The sequence below is a fragment of the Pristiophorus japonicus genome, chromosome 1, assembly GCF_044704955.1.
Source record: "Pristiophorus japonicus isolate sPriJap1 chromosome 1, sPriJap1.hap1, whole genome shotgun sequence".
NCBI classification, from domain to species: Eukaryota; Metazoa; Chordata; class Chondrichthyes; family Pristiophoridae; genus Pristiophorus; species Pristiophorus japonicus.
Window position 1 is genome coordinate 21,505,289 of NC_091977.1, and position 21,432 is coordinate 21,526,720.

The following is a 21,432-nucleotide window of genomic DNA, read 5'->3' on the forward strand; positions in this document are numbered from 1 at the left end:
TGTTTGTAAACTTCCCTTTCAACACCCCCCCAATTCCCTACGCCTGATTTTCTAAAGTGTAGACAAGGTTTTTTCGAGCGAGCAAAAATCTTCACTTTCTCCATTCTAAGTTAGTTTGGACTAAGTTTTCACTGCCGAAACTTTGAAAACAGGCATAAGTGGCCGGACATGCCTCCTTTTGGAAAAAAAAAATCTGTTCCAAAGTGAAACTGTTCTAACTGACCAGAACTGGAGCAAACTAAATGCTGAGAATTTGAATTTCTAAGATACTCCGTTCTACACCAGTTGCTCCAAAAAATCACGAGCAACTGAGGCCGAAACTTGTGCCCAAAGAGTGTTCGGAATTTAGAACTTTAGCAGTCTATTCAACTTGCATAATTGTCTTACAATTTTGTTGGTTAGTGTTTTGGACATGATAAAATCAAAGAAGCCAGAGCCACCTTCATTCAAATCAATCCTGATGATTTTATGACTGGTGAAGTTTCCAACCAGTCTGTGCTCCAACTTAAAAAAAAAAAAAATTCCTTTAGAGGAATTTAATCTTAAAAAATAATCCTTTTGCTAATGAATAATATTGAAAGTTATTTTTTTTTTTTTAAAGAGGAATCTATGACAGCTAAGTGAATTTGCCTAACTGTTTTTCTAAAACATTGTCACATTGGGGGTAAAGATGAAGTCACTGATGGTTTGTATTGGAGTCCTGTGTAAATTGAACCATAGAACAGTACAGTGCCAAAGGGGGCTATTCGGTCCTAGAGTCTGCACCAGCTCTTTCTAAGAGCAATCCAGTTAGTCCCTCTCCCTCGCTCTTTCCCCATATCCCTTCAATTTTTTTCTCCTTCGAGTATTTATCCAATTCACTTTTGAAGGCTACTATTGATCTGTATCCACCACCCTATCAGGCAGTGCATTCCAAATCCTAACCACTCGTTGCGTAAAAATGTTCTTCCTCATGTTGCCTCTGGTTCTTTTGCCAATCACCTTCAATCTCTGCTCTCTGGTTATCGACCCTTCAGCCATTGGAAACAGTTTCTCTCCATCTACTCTGGCTAGATCTCTCATGATTTTGATCACCTCTTTCAAATCTCCTCTCAACCTTCTCTGCTCCAAGGAGAACAATCCCAGCTTCTCCAGTCTCTCCATATAACTAACCTCTCATCCTGGAACTATTCTAAATCTCTTCTGTACCCTCTCCAAAGCCTTCCCATCCTTCCTAACGTGGTGCCCAGAATTTAACAATACTACAGCTGGGGTGGGGTGGGGGCGGCCTGGTAAGGTACAAAACTAGTGTTTTATATTGGTTGATGGTAACTTCCTGGCCTTTGTACCCGATGCCTCTATTTGTAAAGCCCAGGATCCCATATGCTTTGATAGATTGATGTTATAAGACAATGTGCTTCGTATTTGACCAAATGTGGACATTGAAGTTCACAATTCCATCTCACACAGCAATTTTTGGAAGATGTAGAATGTTTGCGGATTCTGTGTGTACGAACAAAATGGTGAGCAGTTCAGGTCAACTTTTAAAATTTCCTGTGGCTGTTGTAGTTAATCAAACAGCCCGGACAGTTTAATTCCAGGATTACAGTGGTATTACTGGCAGGTACATATTCCTCACTCAGTAGTTTGTAAACTTTTCTGGGGGGTGGGGGGAGAGGGTTGGTGGAGGGCAGCAAATACTGGAACGCTCCCTTGCGACTGTTTGTTTGAACCTCCTAAAGGCAGTCAACCACCCCAAATAAAAGATTTAAAAATATATTATATCATTTGTATGTAGCTCCAATATATGGCAGCAAGTCAACAAACAAAGAAATATAATGATAACCGGCCCCAAATCTGATTATCTCAGGCCATCCTACAATCTCTCTACAGACCTCAGTTTGAAAGTGTCGGTCTTAAATTAGAACTGTTTATCTAATGTCCTGTTTCTGTAGCCTCCCTAGAATCTGGAACAGAAAAAAAAACTGCCAACATCACCCCTACCTTTGCCTGGCCGTTCAGTGACAAAAGTTGACCACAGTCAGCCAATTGCACCTGTAACTAAATTAAAATTGAACATTTGCCCAACCTTTTGAAGTGGTTGGAAAGTTCTGCTTCTGTTTGACTTCTGCTGTTACTATTTGAAACCCATCCCATTATACACAATATCTGCTGCATATACTTTTTACAGTTTTCTTGTGAAATACCTGTGGAGTAATTGTATCAAAATGAATTGTGTGAATTTAAATAAATTCTCCCTTTGTAACTATTATGTATTTAACCCCTTTGTAACCTGTATTACACTACCACCAGAGGGCCCACCTGTTGGAGTCCCAAGGGATCCCAGCATTCCTTAGAAGCACTGTATATAAGCAGGCCACCCACGAGGTACCTGCACTCTGGAGTCTTATTAAAGGAGCTAAGGTCACACTTGCTCATTGTACACAGTACTCAGTTTCATCCTTTATTGTAAACGTATCAGTAACAATATCTGATTTCTTTTCACATTGATTCTACAAGAATAATTTGTGTACTATTGTGCAAGCTTCAAGAGTCTTCTGTTTCCTGAAGGTTGTTAACTGTGTGTATGCAGGTGTATTCAGTACACAACTCGAAATAGTTTATGTATATGGAGACCAACCTTTGCTGTTTTCCTTCATTTTCTGCCTTCTGGCTGTCTTTTTAAAAACACAGTTGGATCTGCAATAGTTTTTCTTGGAATTCATTTGTGGATTATGTTTGGAAATGAAAATTAACAAATGACTTTTGTTCTATAATTATGTCATGTGCCTTACTTGCGCACCACAGTGTTGCACATTGACCCCAGCCTGATTGTGCAGAGCAAGGTAAATGAAACCAGTGTGGAACTGTACCATACAAAGCAAGAAGGTGGGTACGATGGCACACGTGTGCTCTGTTTGCTGATAGCAGCTCAGGCTGTGGAATTGACCTTCGTGATCTTGGGATAATCAGTCGCAGTTTCCCCTTGTGATGTGTGGCTCTGCTAGAAAACACATGTAGCTAGGCATCACGTGAAGATAGAATTGGGCTCAGTAATTGTGTCGTCTATACTTGAATAGTCTTCTGACCTCTAAGCTCATAACAAGGCCACTTAGGCGAGGCAGCAGAGATTGCTGAAAACCAAGGAAGTAAATCTGAGCTTAACTTTAGTTACCAATTTCAGGAGTGGGAGGGAGCCGGGGATAGATTAACATGTTAACCATAAAAATCCATAACTATTTGGACAGATTAACATGCAATATATTACATAATAGTGTTCGACTTTGGATGCTTTTTATTCAAAGCATATTGTTGTCACAATGTGTTGGTGTTGAGTGTAACATAGAAACATAGAAAGTAGGTGCAGGAGTAGGCCATTCAGCCCTTCGAGCCTGCACCACCATTCAATAAGATCATGGCTGATCATTCACCTCAGTACCCCTTTTCTGCTTTCTCTTACCCCTTGATCCCTTTAGCCGAAAGGACCATATCTAACTCGCTCTTGAATATATCCAATGAACTGGCATCAACAACTCTCTGCGGTAGGGAATTCCACAGGTTAACAACTCTCTGAGTGAAGAAGTTTCTCCTCATCTCAGTCCTAAATGGCCTTCCCCTTATTCCAAGACTGTGTCCCCTGGCTCTGGACTTCCCCAACATTGGGATCTAAGCTATCCAGTCCCGTCAGAATTTTATATGTTTCTATGAGATCCCTGCTCATCCTTGTAAACTCCAGTGAATACAGGCCCAGTCGATCCAGTCTATCCTCGTATGTCAGTCCTGCCATCCCGGGAATCGATCTGGTGAACCTTCGCTGCACTCCCTCAATAGCAAGAACATCCTTCCTCAGATTAGGAGACCAAAACTGAACACAATATTCCAGGTGTTGCCTCACAAAGGCCCTGTCCAACTGCAGTAATACCTCCCTGCTCCTATACTCGAATCCCCTAGCTATGAAGGCCAACATACCATTTGCCTTCTTCACTACCTGCTGTACCTGCATGCCAACTTTCAATGACTCATGTACCATGACACCCAGGTCTTGTTGCACCTCCCTTTTCATAATCTTCTGCCATTCAGATAATAATCTGCCTTTGTGTTTTTGCCACCAAGTATAATGTCACATTCATCCACATTATACTGCATCTGCCACGTGTTTGCTCACTCAGCTAACCTGTCCCAGTCCCGCTGCAGCTTTTTAGCGTCCTCCTCACAGCTCACACCAAGCTTAGTGTCATTTGCAAACTTGGGGATATTACACTCAATTTCCCTCATCTAAATCATTAATGTATATTGTAAATACCTGGGGTCCCAGCAATGAGCCCTGCAGCACCCCACTAGTCACTGCCTGCCATTCTAAAAAAGACCCGTTTATCCCGACTCTGCTTCCTGTCTGCCAACCAGGCCTCTATCCACGTCAGTACATTACCCCCAAGACCATGTGCTTCAATTTTGCACATCAATCTCTTGTGTGGGACCTTGTCAAATGCCTTTTGAAAGACAAATACACCAAATCCACTGGTTGTCCGTTGTCCACTCAACCAGTTACATCCTCAAAAAAAATTCTAGAAGATTTGTCAAACAGGATTTCCCTTTCATAAATCCATGCTGATTTGGGCCGATCCCGTTACTGCTTTCCAAATGTGCTGCTATTTCATCTTTAATAATTGATTCCAACATTTTCCCCATTACTGATGTCAGGCTAACCAGTCTATAATTACCCGTTTCCCTTTCCCTCCTTTCTTAAAAAGTGGTGTAACATTAACTACCCTCCAGTCCATAGGAACTGATCCAGAGTCGATAGGCTGTTGGAAAATGATCACCAATTCATGCACTATTTCGAGGGCTACTTCCTTGGGATGCAGACTATCAGGCCCCGGGGATTTATCGGCCTTCAATCCCATCAATTTCCCTAACACAATTTCCTGCCTAATAAGGATTTCCTTCAGTTCCTCCTTCTCACTCGACCCTCGGTCCCCTAGTATTTCCGGAAGGTTATTTGTGTCTTCCTTCGTGAAGACAGAACCGAAGTATTTGTTTAACTGGTCCGCCATTTCTTTGTTCCCCATTATAAATTCACCTGAATTTGACTGCAAGGGACCTACGTTTGTTTTCACTAATCGTTTTTCTTCACATATCTATCGAAGCTTTTGCAGTCAGTTTTTAAGTTCCCAGCAAGCTGCCTCTCATACTCTATTTTCCCCCTCCTAATTAAACCGTTTGTCCTCCTCTGCTGTGTTATAAAATTCTCCCAGTCCTCAGGTTTGCTGCTTTTTCTGGCCAATTTATATGCCTCTTCCTTGGATTTAACACTATCCTTAATTTCCCTTGTTAGCCACGGTTGAGCCACCTTCCCCGTTTTATTTTTACTCCAGACAGGGATGTGCAATTGCTGAAGTTCATCCATCATCCATGTGCTCTTTAAATGTTTGCCATTACCTATCTACCGTCAACCCTTTAAGTATCACTCGCCAGTCTATTCTAGCCAATTCACGTCTCATACCATTGAAGTTACCTTTCCTTAATTTCAGGACCCTCATCTCTGAATCAACTGTCACTCTCCATCTTAATAAAGAATTCTACCATATTATGGTCACTCTTTCCCCAAGGTGCCTTGCACAACAAGATTGCTAATTAGTCCTTTCTCATTACACATCACCCAGTGTAGGATGGCCAGCCCTCCAGTTGGTTCCTCGACATATTGGTCTAGAAAACCATCCCTAATACACTCCAGGAAATCCTCCTCCACCGCATTGCTACCAGTTTGATAAGCCCAATCAATATGTAGATTAAAGTCGCCCATGATACCTTTATTGCATGCATCCCTAATTTCACTTGTTTGATGCTGTCCCCAACCTCACGACTACTGTTTGGTGGTCTGTACACAACTCCCACTAGCGTTTTCTGCCCGAGCTTTTTTATGTTTTGCTAAAGTTCTCCTGGAAGTAATGAGAACTGGTGTGGAGAATATTATTTATTGAACTATGCATTGTTGCCTGCATTATTGAAGGCGAGTACCATTTGAGTTAATCCATCACTGCCCTTGACTTTTTTATAATCTGGAACAATTACTGCTTTCTGAATAATGAGACTGGCTATTAAATTACACAGCTCAATGCCTGCCGTACACCTGAGTACAGTACAACATAGCTGCCCACAAATAATCTGAGTTGTAGAAGAGGACTGGAAAGATAGAATTGATTTAGGAAGCAATTCAGCACCATAAATGCAGCAAGAAAATGCTTGGAAATCAGCAACATGAAAACCTTACAGTGGATGCCTGTCAAAGGACTCAACAGTTTATTCTTTCCAATGTGGCTTTTCTGTTGGGATTGTTTTCTTTTAACTCATTTGCACTTCACTTACAATAATGGAATCCCTTGCACACATCTCGAGAAATTATCAGCACCATGTTCCAAATCCTTTAAAAGGAGTACTCCAGTGAAGGCTTTCAAAATCTTGTTTGTGAATATTTTTGAGCATTTATATTGCTGATCAGCTTCAAGAACCAGTTCTGCAACCTTGCCCGTGTATCCTGGAGCTGTTTAAACAACCTACTTGCATTGAAGGGCAGATTCCACAGCACTAGGATTTTTTTTTGTGACAGTCACACCTTTCCCTGGGAATAGTATGGTGACCACAAAGTTCGAGTGCTGCATGGTAAACAAATGTCAGACCTGAACCTTATCTACGAGAGCATTTGCTTTTTCTGACTGAAAATCTCAAACTGATTGGACTTAATTTGCCACAGTTGAATAGCCTGAGCTGCTCAGCCTGCTGCTGACCGAAAAAGACACTCCTCTAGTCAGCAACAGTGCCTTCACTATGTTGCTGCCAAATTCAGGGCTGCTGGTAGTGACAATATAAGATAAATGCTGCGCTACTAAAGCACCCAGTGGTTTGTACGGTCAGACATTGCAAAGTGTCTGTGTTTTGCATTCTGCTTTTTCTTAATTCAGGAACAGCCATTTTGTGTTTTGGAATGACAGCAGCTGATGTACTGACCCTGGATTCAAAATCAAACCCTGAACAACTCGGACAGGCCAATGTTCAGCCTGGATCAATGAAGTCACATTACAACATGTACTGCCTTATTAGTGGGCAATTCTGTACACTTTCTATCAAACCCAATGCACTGTTAACAAGCATATTGTGTTTGAGATTTTTCTTTCATGGGGCATAAGAGCAGAAGAATTAGGAACAGGAGTAGGCCATCTAGCCCCTCGAGCCTGCTCCGCCATTCAAAAAGATAATGGCTGATCTGGCTGTGGACTCAGCTCCACTTATCGCTAGCTCCCCGTAAACCATAATTCCCTTATTGGTTAAAAATCTATCTATCTGTGATTTGAATACATTCAATGAGCTAGCCTCAATTGCTTCCTTGGGCAGAGAATTCCACAGATTCACAACCCTCTGGGAGAAAAAATTCCTTCTCAACTCGGTTTTAAATGGTCTCCCCCATATTTAGAGGCTGTGCCCCCAAGTTCTAGTCTCCCTGACCAGTGGAAACAACCTCTCTGCCTCTATCTTGTCTGTCCCTTTCATTATTTTAAATGTTTCGATAAGATCACCCCTCATCCTTCTGAACTCCAACGAGTAAAGACCCAGTCTACTCTATCATCATAAGGTAGCCCCCTCATCTCCGGAATCATCTTAGTGAATCGTCTCTCTTACCCCCTCCAAGGCTAGTATATCCTTCCTTAAGTAAGGTGACCAAAACTGCACGCAGTACTCCAGGTGCGGCCTCACCAATACCCTGTACAGTTGCAGCAGGACCTCCCTGCTTTTGTACTCCATCCCTTTCGCAATGAAGGCCAACATTCCATTCGCCTTCCTGATTACCTGCAAACTAACTTTTTGGGATTCATGCACAAGGACCCCCAGGTCCCTCTGCACCGTAGCATGTTGTAATTTCTCCCCATTCAAATAATAATCCCTTTTACTGTTTTTTTCCAAGGTGGATGACCTCACATTTCCCGACATTGTATTCCATCTGCCAAACCTTAGCCCATTCGCTTAACCTATCTAAATCTCTTTGCAGCCTCTCTGTCCTCGACACAACCCGCTTTCCCACTAATCTTTGTGTCATCTGCAAATTTTGTTACACTACACTCTGTCCCCTCTTCCAGGTCATCTTTGTATATTGTAAACAGTTGTGGTCCCAGCACCAATCCCGGTGGCACACCACTAACCACCGATTTCCAACCCGAAAAGGACCCATTTATCCCGACTCTCTGCTTTCTGTTAGCCAGCCAATTCTCCATCCATGCTAATACATTTCCTCTGACTCCGCGTACCTTTATCTTCTGCAGTAACCTTTTGTGTGGCACCTTATCGAATGCCTTTTGGAAATCTAAATACACCACATCCATCGGTACACCTCTATCCACCATGCTCGTTTTATCCTCAAAGAATTCCAGTAAATTAGTTAAACATGATTTCCTTTTCATGAATCCATGTTGCGTCTGCTTGGTTGCACTATTCCTATCTAGATGTCCCGCTATTTCTTCCTTAATAATAGCTTCACCACTACAGATGTTAAACTAACCGGCCTATAGTTACCTGCCTTTTGTCTGCCCCCCTTTTTAAACAGAGGCATTACATATTAGCTGCTTTCCAATCCGCTGGTACCTCCCCAGAGTCCAGAGAATTTTGGTAGATTATCACGATTGCATTTGCTATAACTTCCGCCATCTCTTTTAATACCCTGGGATGCATTTCATCAGGACCAGGGGACTTGTCTACCTTGAGTTCCATTAGCCTGTCCAGCACTACCCCCCTAGTGATAGTGATTGTCTCAAGGTCCTCCCTTCCCACGTTCCCATGACCAGCAATTTTTGGCATGGTTTTTGTGTCTTCCACTGTGAAGACCGAAGCAAAATAATTGTTTAAGGTCTCAGCCATTTCCCATTATTAAATCCCCCTTCTCATCTTCTAAGGGATCAACATTTACTTTAGTCACTCTCTTCCGTTTAATATATCGGTAAAAGCTTTTATTATCTGTTTTTATGTTTTGCTCAAGTTTACTTTCGTAATCTATCTTTCCTTTCTTTATTGCTTTCTTAGTCATTCTTTGCTGTCGTTTAAAATTTTCCCAATCTTCTAGTTTCCCCACTAACCTTGGCCACCTTATACGCATTGGTTTTTAATTTGATACTCTCCTTTATTTCCTTGGTTATCCACGTCTGGTTATCCCTTCTCTTACCGCCCTTCTTTTTCACTGGAATATATTTTTGTTGAGCACTATGAAAGAGCTCCTTAAAAGTCCTCCACTGTTCCTCAATTGTGCCACCGTTTAGTCTGTGTTTCCAGTCTACTTTAGCCAACTCTGCCCTCATCCCACTGTAGTCCCCTTTGTTTAAGCATAGTACGCTCGTTTGAGACACTATTTCCTCACCCTCAATCTGTATTACAAATTCAACCATACTGTGATCACTCATTCCGAGAGGATCTTTTACTAGGAGATCGTTTATTATTCCTGACTCATTACACCGGACCAGTTCTAAGATAGCTTGCTCCCTTGTAGGTTCTGTAACATACTGTTTTAAGAAACAATCCTGTATGCATTCTATGAATTCCTCCTCCAGGCTACCCCATGCGATTTGATTTGACCAATCGATATGTAGGTTAAAATCCCCCATGATTACTGCCGTTCATTTTTCACATGCCTCCATTATTCCCTTGATTATTTTCTGCCCCACCGTGAAGTTATTATTTTGGGGGCCAATAAACTACGCCCACCAGTGACTTTTCCCCTTACTATCTCTAATCTCCACCCACAATGATTCAACATTTTGTTCATTAGAGCCAATATCATCTCTCACAACTGTCCTGATATCATCCTTTATTAACAGAGCTACCCCACCTCCTTTCCCTTCTTGTCTATCCTTCCGAATTGTCAGATACTCCTGTATGTTTAATTCCCAACCTTGGCCACCCTGCAGCCACGTTTCTTTAATGGCCACTAAATCATACCCATTTGTAATGATTTGTGCCGTCAACTCATTTACTTTATTTTGAATGCTGCGTGCGTTTAGGTAGAGTGTTTTAATACTAGTTTTAAACCATGATTTTTAGTTTTGACCCCTCCTGCAGCCCCTTTATATTCATACATATTGTCCCTTCCTATCACCTTGTGGTTTACACTTACCCCAGTGCTACTCTGCTCTGTTGCCTCCTGCCTTTTGCATTCTTTCTTGGGGTCCTGTTCATCTGAGCTCTCACCCACTCTAACTAGCTCAGAGCACTCTCCTGGGTTCTGAATACTCCTCTCATTGAGGCACCGAGCTTTCAGGCTTGCCTTTTTATTACACTTTGACCCTTTAGAATTTTGCTGTACAGTGGCCCTTTTTGTTTTTTGCGTTGGGTTTCTCTGCCCTCCACTTTTACTCATCTCCTTTCTGTCTTTTGCTTCTGTCTCCATTTTGTTTCCCTCTGTCTCCCTGCATTGGTTCCCAGCCCCCTGCCATATTACTTTAATTCCTCCCCAACTGCACGAGCAAACACTCCCCCTAGGACATTGGTTCCGGTCCTGCCTAGGTGCAGACCAGAGAAACATAGAAAATAGGTGCAGGAGTAGGGCATTCGGCCCTTCTAGCCTGCACCGCCATTCAATGAGTTCATGGCTGAACATGCAACTTCAGTACCCCATTCCTGCTTTCTCACCATACCCCTTGATTTCCCTAGTAGTAAGGACTTCATCTAACTCCTTTTTGAATATATTTAGTGAATTGGCCTCAATAACTTTCTGTGGTAGAGAATTCCACAGGTTCATCACTCTCTGGGTGAAGAAATTCCTCCTCATCTCGGTCCTAAATGGCTTACCCCTTATCCTTAGACTGTGTCCCCTGGTCCGGTTTGTACTAGTCTCACCTCCCCCAGAACCGGTTCCAATGCCCCAGGAATTTGAATCCCTTCCTGCTGTACCACTGCTCAACCCACGTATTCATCTGAGCTAATCCTGCGATTCCTACTCTGACTAGCACGTGGCACTGGTAGCAATCTCGAGATTACTACTTTTGAGTTCCTACTTTTTAATTTAGCTCCTAGCTCCTTAAATTCGTCTCGTAGGACCTCATCCCGTTTTTTACCTATATCGTTGGTGCCTAGATGCACCATGACAACTGACTGTTCACCCTCTCTTTTCAGAATGTCCTCCACCTGCTCCGAGACATCCTTGACCCTTGCACCAGGGAGGCAACATACCATCCTGGAGTCTCGGTTGCGGCCACAGAAACGCCTATCTATTCCCCTTACAATTGAATCCCCTATCACTATTGCTCTCCCACTTTTTTTTCCTGCCCTCCTGTGCAGCAGAGCCCGCCATGGTGCCATGAATCTGACTTCTACTGCTCTTCCCTGATGAGTCATCCCCCTCAACAGTACCCAGAGCGGTGTATCTGTTTTGCAGGGGGATGACCGCAGGGGACCCCTGCATTACCTTCCATGCACTGCTCTTCCTGTTGGTCTTCCATTCCCTATCTGGCTGTGGACCCTTTACCTGCGGTAAGACCAACTCGCTAAACGTGCTATTCACGTCATTCTCAGCATCGTAGATGCTCCAGAGTGAATCCACCCGCAGCTCCAATTCTGCATCGCCAGGAGCTGGAGGCGGATACACTTCCCGCACACGTAGTGATCAGGGACTCCGGAGGGGTCCCTGATTTCCCACATAGTACAGGAGGAGCATAACACGTGTCCCAGCTCTCCTGCCATGACTTAACCCCTAGATTAACTTAATTTGGCAACAACAATGCTAAATGTTACTTACTGATATAGAAAAGAAAAAGAAAAACTACTTACCAATCACCAGCCAATCCCTTACCCCCTTGGCTGTGACGTCACCTTTCGATTTCTTTTTACTTTTTTGCCTTCTGTCCCCGCTGCCTCTCGACGAGCCCGGACTCGCGCTGCTCCGAGCTCCCGCCTCCTCGACCGACATGATACTGCAAGGCGGAGTTTATTCCATTACTCGTCGCCTTGAGTAGGTGGTGGGTGGCCTTGTTTTGCTGCTCCCACGAACGTATGATAATCTATCATTTGCACTCAGCTGGAGCCATCCATCTAATGAAATGCAACAGGATTTTTATTCTCTTTGGGTAACATATACATTTATTTAAGGATGTTGGTGTTGGCTTATCTTTGCCTAAGGTTATTGTGACATGCAGTCTCTCTTCTGTTTCCTCCTGTAAATCGAACCTGATGTGCCAGGTCAGGAATTAATCATTGACGGTAGACTGACTTCAGCAGAAGTGCTGCAATATATTTCATTCATTCTCAGGATATGGTCATTGCTGGCAAGGCCAGCATTTATCACCCATCCCTGGTTGCCCTCGAGAAGCTGGTGGTGGGCCTTTTTTTAAATCGCTACAGTTCATGTGGTGACTTCAAAGTGCTATTGGGTAGGGAGTTCTCGGATTTTGACCCAGCGATGATAAAGGAACAGTGATTATATGTCCAAGTCAGGACGGTGTGTGACTTGGAGGTGATGGTGTTCCCATGCAACTGCTTCCCTTGTGCTTTTTAGATGCTGGAGCTCGTGAGTTGGGAGGTGCTGCCAAAGAGATCATGGCAAATTGCTGCAGTGCATCTTGTAGCGAGTGTACACTGCAGCCACGGTGTGCTATGGTGGAGCGAGTGGATTTTTCAGCTGGTATACGGCAGTATTGCTGCCACCAGAGGAACAGGGACCACCTTAAAAGATAGTATTGCGTTGCATTGATTGTTGGTAATAAATTTAAATTCTGCCAATGGCAAATATCATCACTGTTCCCACTCCCACACTGCTACCTCCAGTGTTTCCTAAGGATGTACAATATACATTAATAATTTAGACAAAGGAATTGAATGTAATATCTCCAAGTTTGCAGATGACACTAAGCTGGGTGGCAGTGTAAGCCGTGAGGAGGACGCTAAGAGACTGCAGGGTGATTTGGACAGGTTAGGTGAGTGGGCAAATGTATGGCAGATGCAGTATAACGTAGATAAATGTGAGGTTATCCACTTTGGTGGCAGAAACAGGGAAGCAGAATGTTATCTGAATGGTGACAGATTAGGAAAAGGGGAGGTGCAACGAGACCTGGGTGCCATTGTACATCAGTCATTGAAAGTTGGCATGCAGGTACAGCAGGCGATGAAGAAGGCAAATGGCATGTTGGCCTTCATAGCGAGAGGATTTGAGTATAGGAGCAGGGAGGTCTTGCCACACTTGTCCAGGGCCTTGGTGAGGCCACACCTTGAATATTGTGCACAGTTTTGGTCTCCTAATCAGAGGAAGGACATTCTTGCTATTGAGGGAGTGCAGCGAAGGTTCACCAGACTGATTCCTGGGATGGCAGGACTGACATATGAAGAAAGACTGGATCGACTGGGCCTGTATTCACTGGAATTTAGAAAAATGAGAGGGGATCTCATAGAAACATATAAAATTCTGACGGGATTGGACAGGTTAGATGCAGGAAGAATGTTCCCGATGGTGGGGTAGTCTAGAACCAGGGGTCACAGTCTCAGGATAAGGGATAAGCCATTTAGGACCGAGATGAGGAGAAACTTCTTCACTCAGTGAACTTGTGGAATTCTCTACCACAGAACGTTGTTGATGCCAGTTCATTAGAAATAATCAAAAGGGAGTTAGATGTGGCCCTTACGGCTAAAGGGATCAAGGGGTATGGAGAGAAGGCAGGAAAGGGGTACTGAGGTGAATCAGCCATGATCATATTGAATGGTGGTGCAGGCTCGAAGGGCCGAATGGCCTACTCCTGCACCTATTTTCTATGTTTCTATCCTTGGCTCTTCTATTTCTCATCTGCATGGTGACTTGCTGGTAACACCCATCTCTACACCACCTCTCAATTGCCTCCTCCATTGTCTTGAAATTGCCACATTACCTGTCTGACATCCAGTATTGGATGAGCTGAAATTTCCTCCAATTAAGTATTGAAAAGACCGAAGCCATTGTGTTTGATCCCTGTCACACAATCCAGAGCTTAGTGCCTTGGCAGCTGAAGCCCCGGCTGCTGTGGAGTGCGATTAAAATGATTGTTTCACCCCGCCCCCCTGGTTGCTGTTGCTCCTGCATGTCATTGATGCAGCTCATCCTGTCGAAAGAGTTGGAATAAGCCACTTCCCTCTGTCACTGTATGCGCTGCCTGTAAAATGGATGCAGGCTGGAGGTGGGCATGACATACTGGCGTATTATGATTGTTGAACTTGGGTTAAAATGATGGCACTGGTAGAATGACAGGAAGGTTGCTCTGTATGGAATTTAAAAAATGAAAATAACTCAGTCATTGACATGATGTTGGTGTGATTATTCCAGGAACAATGTCAATTTAAAAAAAAAACTTGTTAAAATTACACGAATTGTTCAGTGATTATAACACGTTTAACGTGGCTTTTTCTTTGTTTTAATCTTGAAGGAGCCAATTATACGATGACAAATGGAGGTGGCATCAACAGCACAACACATTTATTGGACCTTTTAGATGAGCCTATACCAGGTGTTGGAACCTACGATGATTTCCACACCATTGACTGGGTACGAGAGAAGTGCAAAGACCGGGAAAGGCACAGAAAGGTGGGTGCAATTAGTAATCCCATGTTGAATAATGGGGAAAACCGGTCTACTCAGGATCCTTGAATTCAGGACAGCAGAGGTTTTCCATATATTTTCATTTTAATAATTTAAAATTTTGGTCTTTTCCTAATCCCAGCTCGTCCTGACACGTGAGTGGTGGCAATGCCAGTCTACTTTCCAGTAGCTATTTTAGGAAAATATGGGAAGAGAGCACTCCATTATCAGTTTTCACACCCTGCCGCAGATGTCCAAATAAAGCACACTCTTATTCCAAAGGAGGAAGTCAGTTTATGGTTTCCAAAGATTTCAACCGTGGTTAAATAAATCAAATATTTAGAATCATAGGCCCCGGCATTTACTGGGATGGATTGCGTAAAAAGATGGGATGGTGGGGGGCACACGCTGTGGAGTTTTGACTCCACAGCGTGCATCTTTTCTTTTCCACAGGTTCCCCTCCTGGAGGTCAGCCTGATTGACCGGTTTGGCTGCCTGTTGGGTGGTGAGCGGTCTGGAGGAGGCCGCGGGAGCAAGTCAGGAAACTTCTGCTGTGTTGGTGTGTGGGGTGGGGGGGAGTGGCGAATGGCTGTGAAGGAGGTAGCTTGGAGGAAGTACTCCTCCTCCTGGCCCATAAGCAGTGCTGTAAAGGCACTTACTTTTTCCCCGAAGCTGTCCTTGCCTCCCTTCAGCTGCCAGGTTTCCCGAGGCCTGGAAAATCCGGCCGGCCAGAGTTAAACTTGTAAGAGAGATTAAATGTGAGGCTCCCAGCTTTATTATAATATTTAAATGGCTAACCCACTTCCTGGGAGCAGATTGATTGCCCACCGCCTGTCCCGGAAGTGGGCGGGTTGGGTTTGGATTTGAGATTTAAAAAAAAACATTTACATCTCGCGTGACCCACAACCCATCCGTTTTCGGGCGTTAAAATTACCCCCATAGAATCAGAAAATGTTACAGCACAGAAGGAGGCTATTCGTCCCATCGTGCCTGTGCTGGTTCTTTGAAAGAGCTATCCAATTCATCACACTCTCTTTCCCCATAACCCTGTCATTTTTTTCCCCTTAAAGTACTTATCTCATTCCCTTTTGATAGTTACTATTAAATCTGATTCCACCACCCATTCAGGCAGTGCATTCCAGATCATCATAAATCGCTGAGTTTAAAAAAAAAAAACATTTTCCTCATTTCCCCTCTGGTTCTTTTGCCAATCACCGTAAATCTGTACCTCTGGTTATCGACCCTTCTGCCAATGGGAACAGTTTCTTATTTCCTCCATCAAAATCCTTCATGATTTTGAACACCTCTATCAAATCTCCTCTCAACCTTCTCTGCTCTAAGGAGAACAACCCCAGCTTCTCCAGTCTATCCTCGTAACTAAAGTCCCTCATCCCTGGTACCATTCTAGTAAATCTTTTCTGCACCCTCTCTAAGGCCTTTACATCCTTCCTAAAGTCATCAAGATCCAAGGCACGGCCCTGGACAACGTGGGCCACTTTCCATACCTCGGGAGCCTATTATCAGCAAGGGTAGACATCAACGACAAGGTTCAACATCTCCTCCAGTGCGCCAGTGCAGCCTTCGACCGCCTGAGGAAGAGGGTGTTTGAAGATCAAGCCCTCAAATCTGCCACCATGGATGACAGGGCTGTAGTAATACCCGCCCTTCCTGTATGGCTCAGAGACGTGGACCATGTACAGTAGACACCTCAAATCGCTGGCGAAATACCACCAGCGTTGTCTCCACAAGATCCTGCGAATCCTGGGATTACAGACACACCAATGTTAGTGTTCTCGATCAGGCCAACATCCCCAGCATTGAAGCACTGACCACACTCGACCAGCTCCGTTGGGTGGGCCACGTTGTTCGCATGCCTGACACAAGACTCCCAAAGCAAGCGCTCTACTCGGAACTTCTACACGGCAAGCGAGCCCCAGGTGGACAGAGGAAACGTTTCAAGGACACCCTCAACGCCTCCTTGATAAAATGCAACATCCCCACCGACACCTGGGAGTCCCTGGCCAATGACCGCCCTAGATGGAGGAAGAGCATCTGAGAGGGCGCTGAGCACCTCGAGTCTCGTCGCCGAGAGCATGCAGAAAACAAGCGCAGGCAGCGGAAGGAGCGTGCGGCAAACCAGACTCCCCACCCACCCTTTCCTTCAACCACTATCTGTCCCACCTGTGACACAGACTGTAATTCCCATATTGGACTGTTCAGTTACCTAAGCACTCACTTTTAGAGTGGAAGCAAGTCTTCCTCGATTTCAAGGGACTGCCTATGATAAATTCTGGTACCTCACTTTCAACACCAGTTGAGGCCTAACTAGTGATTCATAAAGGTTGTGCATAACTTCTTTGCTTTTGTACCCTATGCCTCTATTAATAAAGCCAAGGACTCCATATACTTTTTTATGGCCTTCTCAACTTCTCTTACCACCTTCAAAGATTTGTGTATACGCGCACCTGGGTCTCTGTGATCTTTCATTCCCTTTAAAATTGTAGTTTAGTTTGTATTGGCTCTATTTTGTTTATATTGCCTCTTACATTTTGGTAAGAAGAATATCACTTCATACTTCTCTGTGTGATTTTATTATATTAAAAATTATTCACCCTCTCTTTGTTTTATGGGCCCCAAGTTTCCACATGATTTGCTCCTGATTTTTAGGAGCAACTGGTGTAGAACGGAGTATCTTAGAAATTGGAATTCTCGTCATTTAGTTTGCTCCAGTTCTAGTCAGTTAGAACAGTTTCACTTTGGAACAGAATTTTTTTTTCAAAAGGGGGCATGTCCAGCCACTTACGCCTGTTTTCAAAGTTTCGTGAGTGAAAACTTACTCCAAACTCACTTAGAATGGAGTAAGTGAAGATTTTTGTATGCTCAAAAAAACCTTGTCTACACTTTAGAAAATCAGGCGTAGGTTACAAATCAGGCGTAGGGAATGGTGGGGGTGGAGGGAAGGGTGTTTAAAGGGAAGTTTACAAACATTAAACACTTCAGTTTTACAAATAAAGAGCCATCATCAATAATAAATGATAAATACATCAATAAATCAACCAATAAATCAATCAAAAAAAATTAATAAGAAATAATTTTTTTAAAAATCGTTAAATAAAACATTTTCTACTTACTGACTGCAGCACCGGGAGCCCTCCAGCAGCGTGCTGGGATGCCCCCCTCAGTGTGTCTCTGTCAGTGTCTCTATCTCTCTGTCTGTCTGTGTGTGTCTCATTCTCTGTCTGTCAGTGTCTGTGTTTCTGACAGCGGGAGGAGGGGGGGAGGGAGAAGGAGGGATGGGGAGAAGGGGGGGAGAAAGGGAGAAGGGGGGGAAAGGAGATGGGGGGGGGAAGGAAAGGAGATTGGGGGCGGTGGGGGGGGAAGGAGAAGGGGGAGGGAGGCTGAACGGGCCGGGCCCGAGACTTCGGGCAGGGTCGGTCACCAGCACCAGATTTACAGGTAGGTGGCGTCGGGTCGGGGGGGTGGTGGGAGGGAGGTCGGTTCGGTTCTGGTCGGGGGGAGGGGGGGGGGGGGAGGGAGGGAGGTCAGGTTTGATCCAGTCCGGGGGGGAGTGGGTGTCTGGTCCGGTCCGGAGGGGGGGGGGCGGGGGGGTGGAGAGGAGTGGAGTGGGTGTCGAGTCCGGTCCGGAGGCGGGAAGCGGGAGTCGAGTCGGGTTGGCAGGAAGCAGGAGCTGGCCGTGGGAGGAGCCTTATTCACGCAGCCCCAGTGAGGCCATTGGGCCAGGGCTAGGGGCTGCGTGCTTCGGGCCCCTCCCACACAGTTTCGGGCGCTTGGAGCTACTGCACTTGCGCGCCCACTGTAGCGCGCATGTGCAGAGGTCCCGGCGCTGTTTTCGGCGCAGCGACCTGGCTCCGCCCCCTACAGCTCCTGCTACGCTGCGCCGTGGGCCAGAGGACCTGCAGGGAGCTGGAGAATCTGGAGGGTTTTTTTAGGCGCACTTTGTGGCGCAAAAAACGGGCGTCCAGGTCGGAACTGCGCCGTTCTAGGCGCGGCTCGAAACTTGGGCCCATGGTGTAGCCCTTGCTGAGCACACAAGGAACTTCTCAGTCTCAGATACTTTGTCTCAGTTCCATTATTCATATGTGAGCCCTGATGCCTTCTTAATCGCGTGGACATCCCTGCTCCCATCTTTCACACTTCTCACTACCAGTAGGTGGTTGTCGGATGAGAGCTAGCGGCGGGGATGATGGATGGATTTTTTTTTGTTTCAACTTTCCCACAGAGGTACTAAGACCATCTGTGCACCCAGTTCAGTTGAAATCAGCTAACTCAACAGAGACCAGTAACCGAACCTGGGACCTTCACTGGTCTCTGTGCCTCAGCATCTCATTGGAACCCATCCAGAATAGCGTGAAGTCAAATTTATTAAGACTACAAGGCATTTACATGTTATCAAGCAGCCTGAGCACGGAACGCACTTTTATTTGGCAAAGCTGACTGAATTTTAATTAAAAATAGGTTTTACATAAAAAGCAGACATCTTAAATAATCCTTCCAAATGTCAAATATAAAATGACAAGCTGGTGTGCTGGGACGTAGAGCATGTTAATACATTAAAGATATCTTTCTGCAAATGGTAATGACAGAGGAAGCAAAATGAGATTTACAGAAACATTTAAATTTTCTCATTTGCTGGAATATAGTCAGATGAAATCTTCACTTAGTTGTCCCCAGGTATCAACTGAAACAGTCGGGTTGCAGTGAGTGCAACACATAGTTTGAAATGTGCTAACGATTTGCCCTAACACATCACATACCCACATAGTTCAGCTAAATTTTGCTTTAGCATGTGGAACATCATGGCAATTGCACTTCCATCAGAGTTTGGCTTCTGTATCTGTTCAATGATGGTGTACAGAGAAGAAAATGTATAATGTTAAGCAGTTGCTATTCTCTGTGTTTCCAAGCACACTGCCATAGAGTGGAGGAATGTAGGCTCATGCCAGAAATTGAGTTCACAGCAGGGTTGTTTGGGAGAGGTCCGAGTGGAGACAAGGCACATTGACTAAAAACGTGAGGATGCCAACTTTCTTAGCTTTAGCAGCATTGGTAGTGGTTTGCCTAAAAAGGGGAATCTAGATGGCATATTTATTTTGTGCTCATCAAGGCAAAGGAGTTAGAACTGCAAACTGAAACACGTTCCTGTTTCAGGCAGTCAGCAGCTGACTGCTAGAGGCAAAGCTGACAAAGTAAAGCTCTTGGTCTACCATAATGCACCCCCACCAGTGTGCCTTTTTAATTCCTCATATGACTCCTGTTTGTGAGCTCTTTGGGGGAGATTGACGATCAGTGCTAATTAGGGACAGTTTAGTGTTGTTGCCCCTTGTTCTCTAGTACCTTGAGTGAGACTGATGACATACATGTAACTTGGGATGCTTATGATTGAATGAGTCTCCTCTCCTTACGAATCAGTAAGGAGACTCCAGATCCAGGTTCCAGAGGTAAAGGGCAGTGAGCTAACCCACTGTACCGCTCAATCTCCAAGGTTAAAGGGCAGTGAGCTAACCCACTGTACCACTTAATCTCCGAGGTTAAAGGGCAGTGGGCTAACCCACTGATCCACTCCATCTCAATCACTCATAGATTTTTTTGAAATTTGAGCCAAGTCAAAGGGCTCTCTCTAATTTTCATGAGCACTCAGTGAGGTTGGTTACTGGTCCATATACACTTGGAGAAATTGGAGTTTCATTTTCCTATCTTTAAAAAGTATATCTTCAAGGTAGAAAGGCAAAATTTCTCTTCAAACTTTTGTAAGATGAAAATTGTAAGCTGCTTTTGCAACCGAGACAAGAACAGCTCAAGACTTGAAGTGCCTTGCTTCACAGTTCCATCCCCTTTCTCGTTTCCCAGTGTGTCTCGCTGGTCTCTCGCACACGCACACACGTGCCAAATTAACAGAAGTCACCATAATTATACTGAAACTAAAATGTAAGCCCCCTTGTAAGGCCGATGTATTAGCAGGTTGATCACATTATTAGCACATTCGAGAAACTTAGTGCTAATTGAGTTGGGGAGAGGGAGCGAGGACGGGAATGTAAGCACATTCTTGTTATGCTGCAGGTGTAAAAAAATTTTGAGGACACATTGTCACCCATATCTTGTTTTACACACGCGTACACTCTCTCTCGTGCACACTCTGTTGCACACACTCGCAAATGTAACCATTCCCAGTAAGCTCCTAGTGTGTCAAGGCTACTTCTAGTCAAAGATTTTAAAAAGTCGTACCAGGAAAATAATCATAATTTGTAACAAGTTAAGTAGTACTCCAGCACATTGCTCAGGAAGGAAATAAGAGGAGCAATTGCTGCCTGTGTTTATCAATACAACCGTACTGATTTCCTTGCAATGTTGTTTAATCACATGCTTAAATTGAGGACTATTTTCAAATTGTATCTTAATTCGCAGCGGGAATGGAAAAATGTTCAAAACGGTTGGACTGCAGTAAAAATACTTTGTGAAATCATGTATGTCGTTTGTCATCTCTATGCTATGTAGGAAGGTTGAGTACCATCTGGCAAACTATTCCTAATGTGGTCTATAATTCAGTATTTATTCATTACAGATCACCAGCAAGAAGAAAGATTCTGTGTGGGAGTTTATAAAAAGCCTGTACGATGCTTGGTCAGGATGGCTGGTTGTAACATTGACTGGCCTGGCATCAGGTAAGGAAATCTCCAGAGCATCACCAATCACAAAGCACAGTTCAGGACACCGAGTGAGCCCTCGGGGAGATGGATGGAGTCGGATGCTAAAGTGTGGGATTTTGGGGGGAACCAGAGAAGGTGGCTCTGCCCTCGCTGATTCTGAGTTAAGCTATCCGTTGTTTAAGAAGGGAGGAAAAGGATGGGCTGAGTAATTGCAGGTCA

General features: G+C 44.3%; 1 protein-coding gene across 6 annotated transcripts in view; it reads left to right on the forward strand.

The window, feature by feature from the left end:
- LOC139262882 (H(+)/Cl(-) exchange transporter 3) overlaps positions 1-21,432 on the forward strand; it is a 206,733-nt gene that overhangs the window by 101,757 nt on the left and 83,544 nt on the right. For all 6 annotated transcript variants that reach the window (XM_070878121.1, XM_070878148.1, XM_070878130.1 and 3 more), the window contains 2 exons: positions 14,397-14,554; positions 21,129-21,228. In XM_070878121.1, the coding sequence (XP_070734222.1) occupies positions 14,397-14,554; positions 21,129-21,228 (258 nt within the window). The remainder of the gene's footprint in view (positions 1-14,396; positions 14,555-21,128; positions 21,229-21,432) is intronic.